Source organism: Theobroma cacao, chromosome 8, assembly GCF_053813885.1.
Source record: "Theobroma cacao isolate CCN51 chromosome 8, ASM5381388v1, whole genome shotgun sequence".
Lineage (NCBI taxonomy): Eukaryota > Viridiplantae > Streptophyta > Magnoliopsida > Malvales > Malvaceae > Theobroma > Theobroma cacao.
The window spans coordinates 7,930,614-7,953,360 of NC_142646.1; the positions used below are offsets into that span (position 1 = coordinate 7,930,614).

Below are 22,747 nucleotides of genomic sequence, written 5' to 3' on the forward strand. Positions count from 1 at the left end.
TAAAATTTTTAGAATAGAATAATATTTTATTAATAAAATAATATTAAAATATTAATATTCAGCCGGATGTCGAAATCAGTCATGAAGAAGGATCAAATGGTTGATCCAAGTAGGGGAGAAGGTGTTAAGCCTGACTCTATAAAATACTTGTCATGACATACATGTGATGGATAACATGTCTACATGCTAGGAGAGTATCGAAAAATTTACAAAAGTCGGTATTGTACCTAAAGGTACAACAAAGTTGATTTAAGCCTCTAACTAGATCAAATAGAGAATTTAAGATGAAATTAAGAATATTAAAGTCCCAGAATGGCTTAATATGGTGATTAGGAGTTCGAGGATCAATTTGGAGTCAAACCAAAATTTTCACTATCTAGGGGTAAAATGGTAATTTTGCCACTTGAGGATAAAATTGGAATATTGGAAGAAGTTTTTGATCAAAATTGATCACATTTGACTCATTGGAGTATAATTTGAGGTTAAGAAGTGAAAAAAAATTGTAATCTCGGTATTTTCAGAGCATAGGGGTAAAATGGTAATTTTATCACCTCAGGGGCAAAATTGTAATTTTACACATCCGACACTTATCTAGCACATGGAGTTTATCCAATATTATCATGGATAATTGAAGGAATTTAAGTGGTGGAGAGAGAAAGCTTAATAGTTAAGAAATTAAAAATGGACCAATGGGATGGTGACATGTGTCCAGTTAATATCCATTTATTTTTTTTAGCTTTAAAATCAGCAAAAATCAGCTTATTTTCTCTTCATGTGGCTGGCCATAGCAAGAACAAAGAGAGGAAAAGAAAAACAAGAAACCTAGGTGGGAAAATTAAAGAAAAAGTGTGAGATTTCAAGGAATCAAGCAATCAAAGGTAAAATTTCTTGATTTTGACTTGTGATCTACCTTTCCCATGCTTTTCTCCTTATTTTCCATGTTGAAATTTCATGTTTTCATGGTGAATTCATGGCTGCCCAAATGGGTATGGAGAGAGTATGAAGTTAGATTGATTTGATTTTAAGTTATGTTAGTGTTTTTAGTTAGTTTAGCATATTTAGAAATAAACAATAAGAAAAGAATTCATTTTCCCCCATCACCATTATTGGCCTAATTTTCTAGGGAGGATATTGTGGCTGAAATTGATTATATTTCATGATATTTGGATGATATTTGATGTTTGGTGAGGCTAGAAATTAAATGGGAAATTTTGGTGTGAAAATATGAATTTTTACCTAATGTGTAGACATGTGTGATTATTGACTTGGGACTGATAAATTGAATTTCATTCACAATCACTGAGGTAATTTAGGTATAATTGGAGTGTAGAAAGTGAGAAGAATTGATTTGGAGTTAAATTGGAGATTTTAGCCGATTAGGTCGATTATAGTGTGATTTAGGTCGAATATCACATTTAGGTGATTAATCAGACATTTTGCATCCCATGGCATGCATTCATTTAGATTTAGAGAGCCTGAAATAGTTTATGATAAATTGACACAATTTATTGAAATTTGTGTCACGTATGATGTATAGGTGGTGAGCCCTCTAACAAGGGTAGAGAGATTGTGTACAAAGACCGAGAATAACAGTATATCGAACTCCTAGTACTGTGAGTAACCTTATCATCATTTTTATTATCTAAAGTATGTTTTTAATCGATTTTGATGAAATTTCATGAAAATGAAATTAAATGGTAAATCTTGAGTTTTACAAACAAAATGTGTCTACATGAAAAGATGTTATAAATTGTTTTAAAATTGAATGATGATTTTGAAAAATAGAGTAATTGGAGACCACTTGTTATGAATTAAATTTATGATTTGAATTGAATGGCTTATGACAGTATTTGCATGAATGACTGAATTAGTATTTGTGTTGAAATGTATGAAATGTGTATTTAGCCTTGAAAGACTGTGAATTACAATGATTGCCATATCATATTATTGAACTTTATTGTATGGTGGATTATATATATTAATTAATCACTGCAATAATGGGTTTCTGTGGACCAGCCTTTTAGAGGGGCACGGTAAACTCCATTATATTCTTACCTCAAACGGAGAGGCGCGTAGGGTATCTCCTGGGGTAAAGCTTAGGGTTCACTTCACACCAAACCACCACGTGAAGGGAAACTCAGCCAACGCCAATGAACGGCTGTGTTTTCTCAAACTAAAAATATGTTTTACGTGTATACGAAATTTTTAACAGCCTTGGCAAGCTCAAGTGTACACCTCTGATCAAGGTGTCATTGAGTACTATTTGATGGCATGAGCCAAATATTTATGAAAGTCATAAGCCCTAATGAGAAATTAAATGAAATACAACTGATTGCATTGGTTGGGATGAATTTTCAAATTGTGAAATACTTAAAATGATGAGATATTTTAATTGTCTCCTTTTACTTGACTTTAGCTGATTTAAATGGTGTTTGTTTACTCACTAGGATTTTATAATCTCACCACCCTCCTTTCCACCCATTTCAGGATCAGAGTAGGTTGTAGATATTTGGTTCCATCGGGGATTTCCATTGGATTGCGTCTTCCAAACTGTAGGTTCACAACTTCTTTAATTCTAGTTATTATGGGCCCACTTGATATTGTAAATTTAATAGTTTATTGTACTACAATATGAATGAATTTATTTTGTTTTTATGTTACAAAAAGTATTCACGCATAATTCCAAAATTTCTGTTTATAAGAGAATAAAATAGTTTATTGAATATTTTGTTTTATCTTCTTATTATATTCAAATAATTATAATTTCATTTTAAATAAAGGTTTTAGATGCCTAAACTTATTTTTAATTGTGAATTATGAGATTGGTACTTGTTTACTACATTTTTAACTGGTTTCGAAATTTTCAGTGGAAAATGACCAAAATACCCTTGTGAGACAAAAATTTTTATTTTATCAGTTTTAAGTTGGAAATAGCTCAAAATCCTTTAGAACATAAAATTTGGCAACGGTTACTCACCGAAAAAAATGAGAAACTAATATTAAGCCTTGCGGGGTTCCGATTAGCATTTGGGGAGATGAGTACCCATCGGGGCACCACGGGTGTTGTCACGGGCTTGAGGGGAGTTTCGGGTCGTGACACCTATGATTTGGTTGGCACTAGTAGAGGTTCGAGCATTCTCGTCAGTCTTTGTTTGTCTACTTTATCTTACTGGCAAACGAGGCACGTCTTCGTATAATCCATCACATCCCGCATCTGAGGCCAATAGTAACCCTGTTTCAGGAGTACAACAGTCCGCTGCTGACTTGGATGTCTTGCCCAAAGAGTGCCATGACATTTTCGCATTAATTTTTGCCTAAGCTCTCTCGCTCTTAGAACAAATATGCATGGTCCTTTGTTAATAGGAGTCCATTTTCCACCCAAAAGTATTTTAACTTTTCACTCTCCACCAACTTCCCAATGGCCATTGCTTGAGGATCTCGATTCAAATTTTCCTCAATAAGATTACAGATATATGTTGTTGATTTTTCACGCAAGTGCATGTATCGTTAACAAGTAATATAGTAATAAAGTAGAGTATCATTCCCATAGAGAATTGTTTAATTCCTACTGTTAACTACTAAATTTATAACACCTTAATTTTATCTAAACAATTAAAATAAAAAAAAAATTAAAACTAATAAAATGAAACTAAAATTAAATAGTAAATAAAACTCACTTAAATACCAGACCTAAGATTATGATATCCCTCAATACTTTATCTGATTATTATTTCTCTCTCTTAACTCAGTTTAATGGATTAAGTTGCTAACCTAGAGTCCTAAATTATTTATAAGTCTCTGTCGAGTTTTTTTATAAAAATACCTCTCTCAATTAATTTACTATATGTCTATGCAAATTAAATTGAAGAAAGATTCATTAAATTTGTGCTCTAATCCTGGCTACGTATGGCTTATAAGTGTATGTCTACCCTATATGCAAGTCAAACCACTTAATCAACTAAGTGCATTCGATCATACGTTGTTCTATTCAAGATCTACCTAAATCTCCTTCGTCAAGGTTTAACCTAGGTTTTCAATTCAAACTAATTAGTGATTAGGCAACTAGAAACATTAAGAACAAAATAAAATAAACAACTTAAATCCATCAAATATAAGCAAAAGAGAGATGAATAAATCAAACTACATATTGAGGTCAATCATAATCTTAGATAAACAATTTAATTCCTTATCAAGACATACATTATCATCAAAACAAGTTTAAACATTGAAGTTTAAACCAAGAAAAATAAAGAATAAAGAAACTCCAAGAGTTAAACTCTTGATCTCCAAATCTTCTTGAATCCTTCAATTTCTTTTCAGCTTCGATGAGACTTATTTTTCAATAATTTTGTGGCTTGAATCTCAACTATCAATCTGGTGTCTCCTTCTCTTTTTTTTAGAAGTCTTTCAAAAAATTATTTTTATAGGTTTCGAAGTTAGGCCAAGTTGGGTAAAGAAAGAAATCAATTCTAATAAGGATTTCCTCATCAGACTATGAGGGTCATAGCCTTGCCCAATTAATTAATAGGAATTGTAATTACTCTAGGACTACTATAGTTTGTTAACTTCGATAAGATTTTTGACTACTTTCCAAGTCGAGTTGGATAAAGTGTTAAACATGAAAGTTGTAGCTTTTTTTCTTATCTTTCCAATGGTCTAGAATTGCTTCATTTGAAGCTTTTTAGAGAGAGTTATGACCAAAATATCAAAATATATACAGTGCAAGTCTACACCTTGAAATTGCTCTTTTTCTTCCACTAAAATTCTTCTTTCATCAAATACCTACAAAAGCACAAATAAATCAGTAACAACCTATCTTAATCATATTAATACCAATTTAAGCATAAAATTAGCTAAGATTAGATTGACTCACCTAAATTAACTAATTTAAAATAATTAAATAAAATTTACTAATTTTTATGCATTACTACAAGAACTACGCTAATTTATTAGCAAAATTAAGCTTAAATAACTTTATATCATAAGGTTATCAATATTTGTGGTCACTTTACTAGTTGTCATTGGTGCGATCATCCTTAGAGTTGCGAATTCGACCTTTCTATTGAGGGCATCTGCCATATGATTTGCTTTTCCAATTTTATGCTCAAAGGAGAAATCAAACTCGGCTAGAAACTTTTGCCATCTCGCTTACTTGGTGGTAAGTTTTGGTTGTGTGAGGAAGTGACTTATGGCTATGTTGTCGGTCTTAACCACGAATTGTGATCCTAGCAAATAGTGTCGTAAGACCCGTAAACAGTGAATCACTACTAATAGTTCTTTCTCTTGTGCTGTGTATCTCCTTTTAACTTCATTCAACTTTTGAGCTTCGAATGCAAGCGAGTGCCTCTCTTGCAACAACACTACTCTAAAGGCAAAGTCTGAAGCATCCGTTTGTACCTCGAAGGGCTTTGCAATATCGAGAAGTGACAAAACAGGATCTGTCACCATCGTGTCTTTTAAACCATTGAAGGCTTCTTGGTATTGCAGTGCCTAACTCCACTTCTATCCGTTCTTAGCAATTTTATCAGTGCTACTGTCCTTTTTGAATATCTTTCCACAAATCTCCGATAATAATTGGCTTGCCCTAAGAACAAACGAAGCTCAGTTGTATTCTTAAGGTTGGCCTATTCTTTGATTACCTTCACCTTCTGCATGTCTATCTGGATGTAGCCCTACTCAATTATGTGGCCAAGGAATTGAATTAAGGTTTGGCGAATGTACATTTTTCCCTTTTTACATATAATTGATTGTCGCTTAACCTTTGAAAGACTTGCCGTAAATGTCGTTGATGCTCCTCTAAGGTCAAATTGTACACTACAAGATCATCCAAGTAAATTACCATGAGTTTGTCTAGAAAATCATGGAACACCTGATTCATCAATGTGCAAAAGGTATTAGGAGCATTGGTTAGTTCAAAAGGTATAACAAGAAATTAAAATGCGCCATACTGCGTTACACAGGTGAATTTTAGTTCATCTCCCTCAACCACTTTTACTTGATGGTATCTCAATTTTAAATCTAATTTGGAGAAGTGCTTTACACCACTCAACTGGTCAAAGAGATCTACTATAAGAAGGATAGGATATTGATTTTTAACTGTGACTTTGTTCAAAGCCTAGTAATCCACGCACAATCATAAACTCCCATCCTGTTTTTTCTGAAAAAGTACTAAGGCTTCAAAAGGTGCCTTTGATGGTCAGATAAATCTGACTTGAATAAGCTAGTTTAATTATTTGCTTAGCTCCGTTAACTCTTAGAGAGCCATCCTATATGGCCCTTTTGTAGGCGACTTGACTTTTGGAAGTAATTATATCTTGTGATCAACAACTCGTCGAGGTGGTAGGATCCTAGGTAGTTGTTCTGGCTTCATATCTTGAAATTCTTCTAAAATCAGTTTCACTTCTTCGTGTATTGGATTCGTGTTATCTTCACCTTTTTGATGGGCATGACCATGTAAAAGGGCTCACCTTTCTTGATTCATTTCTTAAACTGTATAACTGATATAATCTTCTTTCTGCTCTTAAGTACAATTGTAGTCGATACCACACATGGTTATTCTCCAAAAAACATTAAACAACTTGTAGCAGGAAAAAGGATGGCTTGTGTTTTCATCATAAAATCCAAACCCAAGACAAAATCAAACTCATCTATAGTGGCTACAATTAGGTTCATCTTTCTTTCCCAAGAGCCAATCTTAACCTTTATGTCTTTGGCATTTCCCATGATAGCTGAAGCTAGGGAGTTAACTACTTTCATCTACCCAAAGTCTTTCTTAACTCTAAAATCCCATCCTTTTGCCTTTTTTAAGTGATGAAGGTGTTTAAGGCTCTCATGTCGAGCATGGCTTTGGTACTGTTCTCATTCAACAACACCTTTATATACATTAGACCTCGTTGAGGTCCCTTCTCCATCTTTTCAAATTGCGCTTGTAAGGCACTAAGGAAATGAATAGAACCCATTCATATTGGCTCTTCCTTGACTTCTTCGATTGTGGTGTGGGGTGGGAGTGTTTCAACATTGGCAGTTCATATCGCATTGAAAGCTACTCAGTGAGGATAATTCGCTACTAGATGTGGTTCTTTGCATACAAAACAAGATATCAGAAGTCATTGCTTGAAGTGCCATGGCTTGTTTGTTCTCGATTGGGGTGAGTCTCGAGCAGGTGGTCTTTTATCAACTCCTCCACTCGAGGGTTTGCTCACTCTAAAAAATTTTACCTCGCTGTTTAAGCTAAAGCTATTGGTCCTGGATGGAGGGTCATTCCTTTTGTTAGAGTTTTCACTATAATCAATAAGGCGCTCGGTAACCGCCATCGCTGAAGTCACATCCTGTACTTTTTGTCGTTGTAACTTCGTCCTCACTTATGGTTTCAAACCCTCCAGGAAATTAAACAGTCTATCTTTTTTCAGTCATATCTTTGATAACTAACATTAAAGTAGAGAAATTTCGTAGGAACTCCCGCACTGATCCCATTTATGACAACTTCTACAACTTTCGTCGCACCATATATTCAACATTCTCAAGAATAGTTCTTCATTTCTTGCTTGAGGTTTGCCCAAGTGTTAATGCGTCACTCACCATCAATGAATTTGGAACACCACTATAACTTCACGTCCCCAACAAGATACATTGAAGCCATCACCACTTTATCCTCTTCTGACTCCGTGCGCAACACTCGAAAATACTGCTCCATATCAAAAAAGTTCTCAAACTCCTTAGCATTTCTGACCTTTTCATATCGCTTGGGTTTCGGCACTTTAAGCCTTCTACCTTGATCTTCTAAATTTTTATTAGCATTACTTGCAGTAATAACTAAATGATTTACCTAAGCTTTTAATTCTTCAATCTCGCCTTAGTGAGTGCTCAAAGCACCCCTAGTCTCATCACTCAGGGTATCAATCATCTCATACAATTCTCACTGAATTGTCTCAATTTTATCTATTGGCTCACGCGAAACTATCTAAGCTTTTACTACGGCCACTACGACTTTTAGCTCATCAATCCTCTACTGGTCCTTTAGTGAACTCCGTGTGGTCACCATTTTTACTCTTTAGATCAACACATCTCGCCCGTAGTCTAGTACCAATTGTCACAAACTATGCTTTTTTTCCTAAGTTTACGATAGTCCGTGTGGTGCTTGAGTGGACGCTTCCACACAAGCCAGATAATACTTGGTTTTATTTGATCAAACATTAATAATAGCAACAAATCAGACTAAGACAATGCACATCAAAATCATAGGGCATACCAAATGCCATATATGCAATCACTGAGCCATAAAAAGGAAAAATGTTTTATTAATATGAAAATTGAGTACAAAAGGACCAAGATATGCCATGTCGGGCCATAGGGTCAACCTTTGATGATTCGCTACAAACATACCTTTGCTAGTGAGTGTCGTAACGTGCGGGTCCATCGAACCCGATCGCTAGACGCGGACGAAAATTAAATATCTTGGAGTCACCACCAATCTTTTTTTTTTTACCTATGTGTGATTGGCCACCTAATAAGTTTGTTTTATTCGACGAAATCCTAAATTAGCTTAGGAATCGTCAAAAGAACGATAAACCAACCTACGTACTTTTTAGAGTTAGGTTCGAGAGTACGATTACCCACAGGGAAGGGTTAGCACCCCCGTGATGCCCGTTCCACGAACGGTACCATTTAATCATATATTATCCTAACCCATTAATTTTATTCTTATGTTTCCTTAATTGTTATTTATTTAATTTGTCTTTTATTCCATTAATCAAGTCGAAATATTTTACGGGTTTGGCGCACACATGATGCAATCGTGAAATGTATGGCATAAAGTCAAGATAATGCCAAACGAAAACCTTTTATTAAGCGTACTTTCCGAATCTGCCCATCATACTGGTGGGATCCTGGAGTATTCTCTCACCTAGAGAAATACCTTAGAAACTCGCCTTCGCAAGCTTACAAGGTAAATCCCATCATCGGGATAATCGTTTGCGAGTAAAAAAAAAAATAGTGTTTTCATGAATGCAAATCCTAATGCGGACAAAAGCCCTTTATCAAAGATATATCTTCGAACCCTCCCATCATACTGGTGGGATTCGGGGATACCTTTTCACCTAGGGAATTTACCGGAGAAACTCGCATTCACAAGCTTTTTTCAAAAAGTCCCATCCTCGGGATTCTGCCCGTATACAGAATATGTCTATATGCCATGACATTTAACAATGTAACAATGATACGCGACATATTGGTAAATTCGATGTTCGTTTCTTATTTAATACTTTTCTTTGAGCTTACTTATCATGAACAAAATATTTCACATTTATTTATTGTTTTTATACAACCATTTCTATACTTTGTTTATTTATATTTTAAATCGCGTATTTTGACTATACATAGTTATTATTATTTATACATATGTATTTTATTCATTTTTTATTATTATGATTAACAATTTTATTGTTACCATTGATTTCTCATTTTTTATATATTTTTATTAATTGGTGATTAAGTGTATATAATTCTCATTTATTTAAAATTGGAAACATTAGAATTTCGAATTAGGACCCTTCTATTGTACTAGTGGAGTCCTAATCGAAATTCCTAACCTAAGGAAATTCTTTCAGAATTGTGACTTCTCGCGTTCCGTACAAATATCCCATCATCGGTATTACCTTCACATTTTTTTATCAATAATTAAAATTCAATTAACTATTAATATTAATCTAAGACATAAAGTTTATTATATAATTAGTATATTTTTACCTCATCATTTTAACCCTTATTGACAAACATTTACTTTTTCTTTTACTTTGTTATAGTTTTATTGTACTTATTTATTTATTAACCATTTACCTACTCCAATGTCTTTTTATTCTTTTTCCCTTTTTTATTTATCCTTCCTTCTTTTTATTATTTATTTATTTCTCTAGCTACTAAATCCACTGCTACAACTATACTTTATTTAGACATTTAGTTTTTGTTTTATATGTATGTTTCATGTACCAAGGTTTGTATATTTTCAATAAATATTCTCCTAGATTTAAATTCTTCCTATAACTATACAGTTTTTAATATATTTTTAATTTATTATCTTTTTGTTATTATTATTTACATACTTTTATGTTTATATTAGTTTCCTAACTCTAAAATATTACCTAGCAATTTTTAAAATATTATACCAAAATAATTTGAACTCAATCTCACACCATTATACAATAATTTTAAAATTAAACAAAATGGACCAACCCAAGTCATACAGATATAAAAAAATAAATAAATAAATAGATAAAACCTTTACCTGACTTGGGCTTAAGTAGTGACCCAAGAAGACCAGTCCAAGGAAGGAGCGCCCTAAGCCCGTTTTGTTGGCCCACTAGGTTCCTTTCTAAACAACGCCATTTAGGTTCTAAGCCTTAGTATATAAACCCTTTTTTTCTCTCCTATCTTATTTTTCCCTCTTATTTTCTCTCTCTAGCTAGCCAAATGCTCTCTCTTTTCTCTAAAACCAACCCTTTCGTCGGTCAGATCTCCACCGTCGTCGGATTTGGTGTGTGGCATTGCTTTCGCCCTTTTTTCCTCTCTCCTTTCAGTCGATGGCTTCCCCTCTCTCTGGCTAGTAATCGATGGCCTAAAAGCCCTCTCCGTCGGCCTCTCTCTTCCTTCTCTTGCTTCTCCGCCAGTGACCCAATCGAGTCTCCTTTTTCTCTCCGTCGGCCTCTCTTAATCGGATCTCTCCAAAAAGATCACAAATCTGAACTTAAAAATCCTAAGCCACTGCATTCTCTCCCATTTTCTTTTTCTTTTTGTATTTTTTGTTGTGATTTCTTATTTGCTGTTGATTATGGTTAGGGCTGTTAGACTGCTGGTAGTTTAGGATTTTGTTCATGGTTGGTTTGTGGTTTTTTTTTTGTGGGTTTTTTTTGGTTTGAATCTATTTTTTAGATTGGCTCTTTCCTTTTTTTGAATCGTTTTTTAGTTTGTTTTTTTGTTCCTTCTTTCTTTTTGCAGGTTGTGAATCTTTAAAAACCAGGTTGTCCAAAATTTTGGACAACCCGATAATGGGGTTCTGGTACCAAGGAGTTGGTAGCCAGAACCCCCATCATTCGTGGTGGTTGAGGGAAGGGATGGTTGGGCGTACGCCCAGCCATTCCTCTTTTTGTCTCATTATTTTATTTTATATTTTTTTATTTTATTATTTTTTTAAATGGGTTTCTACAGCGAGGTAGCACAACAATCTACCAACTGCTCACCCCTTATAAAGAGTTTATGAAATTTTACACGTATTCTACTAATAGCCATTACAATGCTTAAGATAAGGACATTCCTTTCCTAAAGGGTCTTTCTCTCTAAAGATTTAACAAGTATTTTTAGAGATGTCACCATAAGCGATTACGATGTTAGAAAGAAAGACATTTCCCTTACAAGTACAAAAGACTTAATCTCTTAGACAACTTTACCCTATCATAGTCTGATACAAAGTTGGCCTATGACACATCTGCTTGGTGAGGCGGTTATGGTTATAATAAATATTTTTTATTTGAGATAAGGGATTCAAATTCAACTTTTTAAATAAAAAAATATATGTTCTTATTATTGTAATAAATACTCGAGTGTTTAATATTTATAAAATATTAAACAAATTTTTCACATCAAACTGGAATAATCTTAAAATTAAGAATATAATCTTGCAAAACTATTAAGATAATTTATTATTTATTTCGGATTAAAAAGAGTAGTTTCTCTTAAAAGAAAAAAAACTTAATTGACAAGACTATATTTGATGTCGGGGCATTGTGAAAGACACCAATCATGGCGAGGTTGAAAACCCCACTAAGGTGAATCACCAATCTTGGTAAGGTTGAAAACCCCACTAAGGTGAAACATAGCCTAAATCCCACTTTGATTGACTAGGTCAAAGATACTAAAACCTCTTAATCTTTAAAAAGAGCCTAGAGAAATAAGCACTCTTACTTAAGAAAATATTATTTATTAACTCTCAACTTCAATGTCTCATAACTAAGCCTAAGAGTCCTATTTATAGTATTATCGGCTCACATCCTAATAAAACTCTACTTCATGTTGTCTAATACAACTATAATAGTTAACAAGAAATTTAAATGAAATAAATGTTATATTCCTAAATAGTACATAACTATCCCAATCAAATACTAATGCTTTAAAAGTATTAAAATCCTAACAAAAATAAGAAAAGAATCCTAATCTAAATAGAATAAAAAAAATAAATCCTAGATCAACTAAAATTAGAAAAACTAAATAGAATCCTAGACGCTCTTGCATTATTCTCCTTGGGTCAGAAAAATTTGACTCTGACGAGTAGGCCTTGACAGACTTCTCGTAGATGTTTGGATCCACATACTATCATGGTCCACACCAATCATTCAAATAATTCATCAATTGTTTTGAAGGTTGTCTTCCATTCATCTCCAAGTTTGCATTCTAATTTGATGATAACCTTTCTTCAAATCGATTATAGTCTTGTTAACAGCATGGTTGTCTACAAAACTTCTCAATAAGTTTCCCAAACTTTTGTAGACCAATTTTGTTTGACCATACTTGGATAAGGGTGAAGATACTTCATTCTCCTTAGAGACTAATAAGAGACATAAATGGTTTGACTCACAATAAGCTTTGTTTAAGTTAGACACAGTGATGAGTGCTTTATCTTCCTCTTGTCTCTTTGGTCAGTCTTTTAGCTTTAATGGAGTCAACATAATTTTTACTCCATCTTTGATGAAGGAACTAGTATTCTTGTATCCATCATGGTGAACTCAATAATCATATTGCCATGGGCGTCTTAACAACAAGTAGCATACGTCCATTGAGATAACATCACACCAGATTTCATCTTGATACTTATTTCCAATAGAGAATTGAACACAACAATGCTTCGTTACCTTAACTTCATTTCTTTTTCTCAACCATTATAGCTTGTAAGAATGAGGATGTACTTCAGTTTGAAGTTTCAATTTTTCCACCATGTAGTTGACAACAATATTCTCACAGCTTCCATTATCAATAATGGCGTTGCAAACCTTCCCTTGGGATGTGCACCTTGTATAGAATATGTTGTGACGAAGCCAACTTTCATCTTCAGTCATCATAGCAGTGTTGAGGTTACGACGAACAACAAGAGCTTTTTCATAATTAGTAGAAATTTCTTCTATCTCTTTGTTGTTGAATATTTCTAGCTTATCATTTACTTCTTGTAAGCTAGGTTCTTCCATAACTTTTTCTTCAACTAAAGAGATAATTCGTCGATTTGGACAAGCAGAAGCAATATGCCCAAATCCTTAGCATTTGAAGCACTTTTTGTTGACATTAGAAGAATGAGTAGAAGTAGTCTTTTTATAGTTTAGAGATTTGAAAGATTTTACCTTTGAAGGCGGAATGGTTGTCGAACTTTGTCTCCCATGATTTGAGGAGGAATCTTTTTGTTTAGATGAACTTATTGAGCTTTGTTGTAATTATTGTTTCTCAACCTTTAATGCTAATCGAATGATATAATTTAAGTTCCAAAATGGTTGTAGTTGAACAACATCTATAATTTCAACATTGTGACCCCCAAGATAATGAGCTACAGTTTGTTCTTCAGGTTCATGGACATCGCACTTCATGTGAAGTTGTTCAAACTCCATTCTATATTCTTCCATCGACATTGTTTTTTGCCTCAAGTTATGAAATTTGATAAAAATCTCTTGTCGATAATGCTCAGGAAGGAACTTACGCTTGAGTTCTCGGTGCATCTTATCACATGTTATGATTTTGTTACGTCTTTCTCTTTATCGTAGCCTTTTGAGATTTTCCCACCAAATAGAAGCTTGCTTCTTCAATTTAATTGCCACAAGCTTCACATGTTTTTCATCGAGAATATCTTTGAGCTAAAAACTCTTTTCACTGTGTAGAGCCAATCAAGAAAATCATCAGGATGAAGTTTTCCTTCAAACTCAAAAATGTCGACTTTGATTTCCAAATCTCTAGCAACAGCAGTTCTCAGGTGATAAATAGGTACTTCTTCATCAAAGGACGAATATTGATGAAATGGGTTGGTGTCATTTTCTTCATCACTAGAGCTGTTATTTTTTATTTGAGCATCACGTTTTGCGAGTTGCTCTTGTAATTCTTGAATTTGTTGATGTAGTTCTACAATCGCGATCTCGTAAACATCTCTTTGACGATTTTGGCATCTTTGTGGCATTTTATTGTATGGTGATGTAGAAAAAAAGATGATGATATAACTATAAAACAATAAAAGAAAAGAATTACTCGAACAAGGAGTATCGAAATCTGACAGCGAATCTATACTTCACAGCGAACAATGATCCTCCCGCTCTAATACCAAGCTAAGGCCGGGACGTTATAAAGACACCTGAGCGTTGTGAAAGACACCAATCGTGGCGAGGTTGAAAACCACACTAAGGTGAATCACCAATCTTGGTAAGGTTGAAAACCCCACTAAGGTGAAAAATAGCCAAAATGTTACTTTGGTTGGCTAGGTCAAAGATACTAAAACCTCTTATTTTTTAAAAAGAGCTTAGAGAAATAAGCACTCCTGCTTAAGAAAATATTATTTATTAATACTCAATTTCAATGTCTCATAACTAAGCGTAAAGGTCTTATTTATAGTATTATATGCCCACATCTTAATAAAACTCTACTTTATGTTGTCTAATACAACTAGACTAGTTAACAAGAGATTTAAGTGAAATAGATGTTCTATTCCTAAATAGAACATAACTATCCTAATCAAACACTAATTCTTTAAAAGTATTAAAATCCCAATAAAAATAAGAAAAGAATCGTAATCTAAATAGAATAAAGAAAATAAATCCTAGATCAACTAAAATTAGAAAAACTAAATAGAATCCTAAATGCTTTTGCGCCAATATTTATCTAATCATAGTGTAGTATAAAGTTAGAATGAATTATATGAAACAATTACATTATCATGTCTATATATCTTTTCTCATGATAAATTGGGTGTTAAGCATTTTGATATAGCTTTATATGTAATAAAGGGACAAAATTTTCATCTTAAATTTGAAAGAAAATGAAGATAATTAAACATATATCCACATGTTAATTAAGAAGCGTTGAAGCTTTGTCGAACTTTAAAATTATAAAGAGATCTATTGTCAGAAATGTCTTATGCATAGGGTCCATTTAAAAAAAGAAAAGACTCTAATTGAAAATTACCCCAAGCAAATGCATAACCTAATTTAGAAACACGTGATGAGAGAGTAACAAAACAATAACGACAGAAAGTTATGGAGGTAACGTGCTCTGTCAAAGAAACTGCCATACTATTCGGCGCTATTAACTAGCATATTTTTGTTGTTCTTTTGAAAGGTAACTATCAATTACCCTATTAATCAATACAAGGAAAACTCTCTATGGCAGTGAGATGTAGGTAGGCAGGATTATAATCTTACATGGACGAAAATTTGTTTTCTTTATTTTAAGACTAAAAAATTTAATGTCCTTGACAGTTAAGGATGGAGTGGAGATGCCTTGTTGAAATTTCTTTCAGAAAAAGGTAAAGCTTACGGGGGTAAACAGATATTTCTTTAAAAAAAAATGTGTTGAAGAAATTTTGAAAATTAATTGAAATTTAACAAAATTATTGTCCTGTCACACCTGGCAAAAAGGGACATGGACATATATCTTCCCAACCTAAGGGAGGGAGTGAGAATAAAAACAAAGATGATCCGTGTGAGACAACAAGTTCTCCACCCCAAGTTTTCTCTTTGGTGAACACAAATTTTCCTTTCATCAATTGCTCGTTATCTCCTTCTCCTTCTCCTCCTCCTCCTCCTCCTTCTTCTTCTTCTTCTTCTAAGCAGCATTTTTCTTTAATATTTGGCTAGAATTTCTGTTTACCAACATAAAGAAACCAACTTGTTTTATATTATCATGGCAAGTTGGTGGAGAAGATCGAGTGTAGTCGCTCATCATATCAGGGCAAAGGTGGGTTTAAGGGGTACTGCTGCTCACATCAACCAAGCTTCTTCTTGGAGCCATCCCTTCCAATCTGATTCCTCAACTTTAATTCTACCTTCATTTCCATGCAATATTATAGCTACCCTTTTCTCGGTTAGGCGTCTCAAATCCACGGTCACTGGAAAACAACTGGATTCTCTACATGCTACTGATAATGATGATGATGATCAGGTGATTACGCTTCCCTTAATTTGATAATTAATTAATTATATCTATGAAATAATAAGACATTTTAACTGTTTGATTCTTTACCTTACCAGTAACTTCATCATGGTTCAATGCTCCTTCATTACTATAGGTTTTCTTCTCCTTAAAATGCAGTAATTGCAAAAAATTTACTATCCTGTGATCAAAATATTTCACCATGCATGATGGGCTGACATCAACCTTAATTAATCTTTACAGCCACTTAAAAAAGTAAAATATTTGTTATGTTCGGTTATCCAAAACCCTAATTTCTTTTATGAAATTAATTAAGATTTTGTTTGTTTGATATTTGCCTTTTATTGTTTGCTTTTTCTTTTCAACCAAACAAAAATCTAGAAATAGAAATTACAATTATAATCAAATAATTCTCAACTTATATGACATATAGTTTTTACAAGGAATCAATGAATATATTGACAAAACCGAGATAAAGTTGATAGGGTGTTTTAATTTTAAACAAATAGATAGTAGGCTTGCTTAATTATGAATACATGCATCCTGTCAATAGTTTTAATTGCTTTAATACGTCCTTTTGCTCCCATAGTTAATTAGAAGGACAAATTTTGGTCCACCAAGGCGATTTCCCTCTCCCTAGCCCCACTCTTGTCAATATTAAAACTAATTTTTGGTCTACCTAAAACATAATTTATCTTAGCTTTTGAGGCTTTGCTGGGCTACGAATCTGACTACTTGATTCTCAACATAAAAAGCTTTATACTAATACAAGTGTGAAACTTTTTTTAAGAGGATTACTATTTTGCTCCTAGTTGAATTTTAATTATATTATGATTTTGTTATTGTTAATAAAAATTTTTATTAATTAACAAAACACTTATTCTTTTGAACTTTAAAATAAATACTAATCAATTGCGTTTTAAGACGGGAAACAATAGACTTAAGCCTCCTTAATATGATTGTTATTTTTATTATTTAAAAGTTAATATAAAATAAAAAAATGGTAAAACATGATATCATATTTTTCTGATAGTAAGAAAAAACTTGAAATTAAACACAATCGGAAACATAACATTTTTATATAGAAATAAAAAATATTTTATTGTTAAAAAAATTAAAAATTTTAGTTCTTATTTATTCTGAAAAAATACAACTTACTTTTATATTCAAAACACACCTTCTACGTTTTTTACTTTTGAAAATGAAAAAAAAAATCATTCCCAAATTAAGGACATATATAATTTTTAAAGGGGTTACTATATGTGCTCAGCAAATTCAAGTTTTGCATGTTATGTGGTGGACCTTATTTACCTAACAGTCTCAACCACATGTTAATGGTTGAGACTGGTTGACTTGTTTGGGCTGTTCCCTTTTGGTATCCCCATATGAACCCACGCCTTTTTTTGGCCATTTAGGTGAGAGATTACCTTTTTTTTTATTGACACATTTTAGTCTTTTAAACCTCTCAAATTTAAAAATTTTCAGTTAAATTTCTTTAGTATACTTAGAAAAAAAAAAATGAGTGTGGACCAGGGACAGGGGCAAAGCTTTGTGTATTTATGGGGTTGTGGTATCTTAATATTTTTCAAATTTTGTATATATTATATACTTTTTATCTTCTTTTAGAAATATATTTTTTGATTCCTTCAAAAAATTTTAACCTTTATTTCTCTTTAATTTGATACTAAACAAAAATTGACTGAGAAATTATGCCGGTCATGTCTTTTCACTTGAATGGTCAAAGCTCGTCCGTTGTTCTCACAGGCTGTATAGCAATTCCCCCTTCTGGACAGGTAAATAAATAAATACATAGTATCTATAACATATGCAACAAAATAGAAGCAGCAGTTCTGTAAGCCAAAATTAGACACAGAAATTAAGTGATGGTATATAAATGCTTTTGGAATTTAAACTATACTACTTAATTTATTCTTGTTTATTTGGCAGGCATTGGATTTTCCAGGAGGAAAAGTTTCATATACTTCAGAAATGAAATTCATTTTAGGATGTTCTGATAAAAGAATACCTTGCTATCGAGTTCTTGATGATGATGGAGAGCAAATTAGGGGTAGTGATTTTCAACAGGTATCCATACTTTTTACAAGGAATTCTAAGATAAATAGTATTTGACACCTGAGTATTTGACTCATTAATTGGTATATTATTTTTCTACTTAAAGAGCAGGCAGAATTGACCCTTGCGTCAAGCCAACCAAGCAAGGGCTTTAGGTCCCAATTTGGGAAGGCTCCAAATTGAGGGAGGATTTATAATTTTATAATAATTATAATTATATTAATTATATTAAAAATATATAAAAATTAAAAAAATAAAAGTAAAAAATAATTAATAAAATTATTTGTTCTCTTACTTTTCTAATTATGTGCCTAATAAATCTCAATTTTCTATCACTTCTTTATTTTTAAAATGCTATTAATTCTCAATTATATTATGTTATTTCTAATCAATTAACAGTCATATGTATTTAATAATTTCTAACAGTTATTTTTTTCTCACTTATTTCTCTTATTTTCAATTAACTCATTTAATGATTTTCAATAGCTATTTTTTTTCTATATATAAAATTAATTATTTTTTTTCAATGTATAATATCTACTTCCTTTAACTTCTTTTTTTCTCATTTTCTCTTTCTTCCTTTAACTTCAATTTTTCTCCAAAAAATACACAAGAAGTATGTTATTTTATTATCTTCATAAAGTCATAAGCCTAGTTTGCGGTTTGCAATAAGCATTCAACAATTAGATACTATTGTTTTAATCTTTACAGTTTTTTTTACTTTAATTTAGAGTTTATATTATATTGTTATATTATTTTTATTTTAATAAATTTTTTAATTTCAATAAAAAAAATCTCATTTGAATATTTCTCTTTAAACTTTTAAACTTATTGAGCTACCTCTGAAAGTAGAGTTCGAATCTCCTCTCCTCCAATTATAAAATATATATATATATTTAATAGTGTTTGAAACTAGAAGAGACCTTTATATTAGTAGTACGAACAAACGCATAGAATTTACGGTATACTATATATATGGATAGGTCAACAAAGAATTGGCAGTAAAAATGTACAGTGACATGGTTACTCTGCAAATGATGGATACTTTGTTCCATGAAGCACAAAGGCAAGGAAGAATATCCTTCTATATAACATCATTCGGGGAAGAAGCAATTAACATAGCATCTGCTGCTGCACTTAGCAAAGATGATATTGTCTTGCCCCAGGTAAAAATTGCAAAACAAAATGTGTGTATATATATATATATATTCATTTAATGGTCATTTAATCATATTCTATAAGAGGAGTTGTGACTTGTAAAGAACAATATAGTCTACTAATTTGATGCCAGTACCGGGAACCTGGAGTTCTATTATGGCGTGGTTTCACGCTGCAAGAATTTGCCAACCAATGCTTTGGAAACAAGGCTGATGATGGGAAAGGTAGGCAGATGCCGATTCATTACGGGTCAAGCAAGCATAACTTTGTCACTGTTTCATCCCCTATTGCGTAAGATATTAGATACCCCAATTTTGAATTCTTAATTCATTACCAAACTCAACCATTGGTTTTCAAACTCTAAGCATTATCATTATGTGCATGTGCTCGACAGAACTCAGCTTCCTCAAGCTGCAGGAATGGCTTATTCTCTTAAGATCGATAAGAAGGATGCCTGTGCTGTCGCATTTATTGGGGATGGTGGTACCAGTGAGGTTTCTAAAACAATCATCTCTTGGTCGTCTTCAGTTTTTCTCCATGAGCTAGAACTTGTTTCTCACTTTCTCATTAATTATGTACTGCCTTTTCAGGGTGATTTTCATGCTGGTTTGAACTTTGCAGCAGTTCTGGAGGCCCCAGTCATTTTTGTTTGTCGTAACAATGGCTGGGCCATAAGTACACCTATATCAGAACAATTTAGAAGTATGTTCTCATCAATGATTGACAGACTCCCGATCGTTCCCAATTTATGTCTCAATCTCTAGATTGTAACTTCCGGATGTTGAGACTCATTTGAAGTATAGGCTTGATAATGAATGAGTCATATTTGGCAGGTGACGGTATAGTGGTTAAGGGCAAAGCTTATGGAATCCCAAGCATTCGGGTGGATGGAACTGATGCACTTGCTGTTTATAGTGCCATTCATGCTGCTCGCGATAAGGCAATAAATGTCCAAGGACCTGTCTTAGTTGAGGTACGATCACATCTCGTATTCCCTTCAAAATGCCAAAATAAAAAAATGAAGCCATGAAATGATTCTACAGCTGTGCCATGTTGGTTATTGCCAATACATGATCTAAATGTTCTGGGTGAGATAACAAATTTTTTCTCAAGATTCAATTACCAAGCAAACCTGACAAACAAGAAACCACATGTGAGACCAGAGAAGTTGCACCATTCCTACCTACTCTTGGCATCATCGTTCCTAGTGAAATTAATAGCTAGACCTGTGTGCTTAAACTTGTAACTTGTAGATTTTAATAAATGCAGACTCTTGCATATAGAGTGGGACACCATTCCACATCTGATGATTCGACCAAGTATCGTCCTCTTGATGAAATCGAGTACTGGAAAACGGTAAGAAACCCTGTACATAAATTTAGAAAATGGGTTGAAATTAGTGGCTGGTGGACTGAACGAGATGAAGCTGAACTTCGAAGAAGCATAAAGAAGCAGGCGAGTATATGTTCAGAAGAAAATTGTCTATTTAATTTATTCAAACCACTTTTCAATGCCAACTTTCATAATTTTCTACTGATTGCATATCCGCAGCTATTGCAAGCTATTCAAGTGGCAGAGAAAACAGAGAAACCTCCACTTGCAGAGTTGTTCGCGGATGTCTACGATCTTCCACCATCTAACCTTCTTGAGCAAGAGAAACAACTCCGAGAAACTATCAATAAATATCCCCAAGATTTTCCCTCTGATGTTTCTCTATGTATCTGATGTTTCTCTATGAATTAAGTAGTTTTATGATGCTTAAATCATATAGAAAAAAAGTTTTGCAATCAAATATAAATTGCAAGAACAATTATAACAGAAGTAAGAAAATTTTTATTTAGGTATATATTTACAAATGAAGTGAGAGACTTATTTATAGACTAATAATTCTTAAATCCTAATCTTAATCTAATTTAAGTTATATCTAAATCTAGACATATTTAATCAAATTTAAGAGTTCAAATAAGATTACACTTTTTTATGTCTGGCTTGTTGCGTTGTTTGACTTGATCTGAATTTTTTGGATCATAACATAATGGACATTTATACATATATTCATAACACTCCCCCTTGAATGTCCAGTGTATTAAGAATATGTTTCGTTAAAACCTTATTAAGAAAAAACTTTACGAGAAAAAATTCAACTAAAAGAAAAAGAGTATATAATTCTTTTCAAGAACAAGTTTTTAAAATACTACCTTATTAAAAATTTTACAAAGAAAAACCTAATGAGAAAAACCTTGATGAAGAAAAAAAGTATAATATGTGTTTTACTTCCCTAATGACTGCATTATTTAAAATCTTGAAAACGATGCATTCCAATATTTTGTTCCAACTTTTCAAACACTACAGTAAAAAAGACTTTGGTGAATAAATCTGTTAGATTGTCACTTGAACGAATTTGTTGAATACTAATATCACCTTTTTGTTGGAGGTCATGAGTGAAAAAGAATTTTGACAAAATATGTATTGTACTATTGCCTTCAATATATCCTTCCTTTAACTGGGATATACTAGTGGTATTATCTTTATATAACGTTGTTGGAATTTACTTCTTAATTAACAAGCCACATGCTCTTCAAATATATTAAGTTACAGCCACACACTTTCATGATTTGTCTCATGAATTGTCAAAAATTTTACAAGATTAGAAGAAGTAGCAAATATTGTTTGTTTTACAAAATACTATGAAATAATCGTACCTTTACTTGTGAATAAGTAATTGTTTGGAATCGAGTCTTGTGTGGATCAGATAAACATTCTGCATCTGCATAACCAATTACATCTGATTTTGTTACATTTGAGTAATATAAGCATATGTATATTATTCCTCAAAGATATTAAAGTATATGTTTAATTATATTCTAATGTCTTTGAGTTAGAGAAGAACATATCCTAGTAATAAATTTACAACAAATAATATATTAGTCTCGTATTACCAGCAAGATACATTAGTGCTCCAATTGCACTAAGATATGGTACTTTATGCTTAAGAAGTTTTTCATCATTCTCATGATGTCATAAAGGGTTTTTTTTTTCATATCTAATTATTTTACAACTATTGGTGAATTCAATAGATGTGCTTTATCCATATAGAATTGTTTTAGCACTTTTGTTATATAATTTGATTGATGGATAAAAATTTCATTTGTTAAGTGTTCAATCTGAAGACCAAAACAAAACCTAATTTTTCTAAAATCTTTTATCTCAAATTCTTTATTTAAGTAATCTACAGCTTTTTATAACTTTTCAAGAGTTTTAATAATGTTTACGTCATCAACATAAATAGCAATTATGACAAATTCATATCCAAATCTTTTTATAAAAATACATGGGCATATAAGATCATTTTTAT

At 32.5% G+C, this 22,747-nt stretch overlaps 1 protein-coding gene across 2 annotated transcripts; it reads left to right on the top strand.

The window, feature by feature from the left end:
* Window positions 1-15,703: 15,703 nt before the first annotated feature.
* On the top strand, window positions 15,704-21,287 carry LOC18592465 (2-oxoisovalerate dehydrogenase subunit alpha 1, mitochondrial-like). 2 transcript variants are annotated; one of them, XM_088809318.1, is made up of 10 exons: window positions 15,704-15,966; window positions 16,098-16,170; window positions 18,109-18,246; window positions 19,218-19,400; window positions 19,526-19,683; window positions 19,787-19,886; window positions 19,983-20,094; window positions 20,226-20,365; window positions 20,662-20,847; window positions 20,944-21,287. In XM_088809318.1, the coding sequence occupies exons 3-10, from the start codon at window positions 18,151-18,153 to the stop codon at window positions 21,115-21,117; spliced, it is 1,149 nt and encodes a 382-aa protein (XP_088665444.1). In that variant the 5' UTR covers window positions 15,704-15,966; window positions 16,098-16,170; window positions 18,109-18,150; the 3' UTR covers window positions 21,118-21,287. The 2 variants fall into 2 exon arrangements, with proteins under 2 accessions (XP_088665444.1, XP_017981843.1); XM_018126354.2 differs by having other exon boundaries at window positions 15,704-16,170.
* The last annotated feature ends 1,460 nt before the right edge of the window (window positions 21,288-22,747 follow it).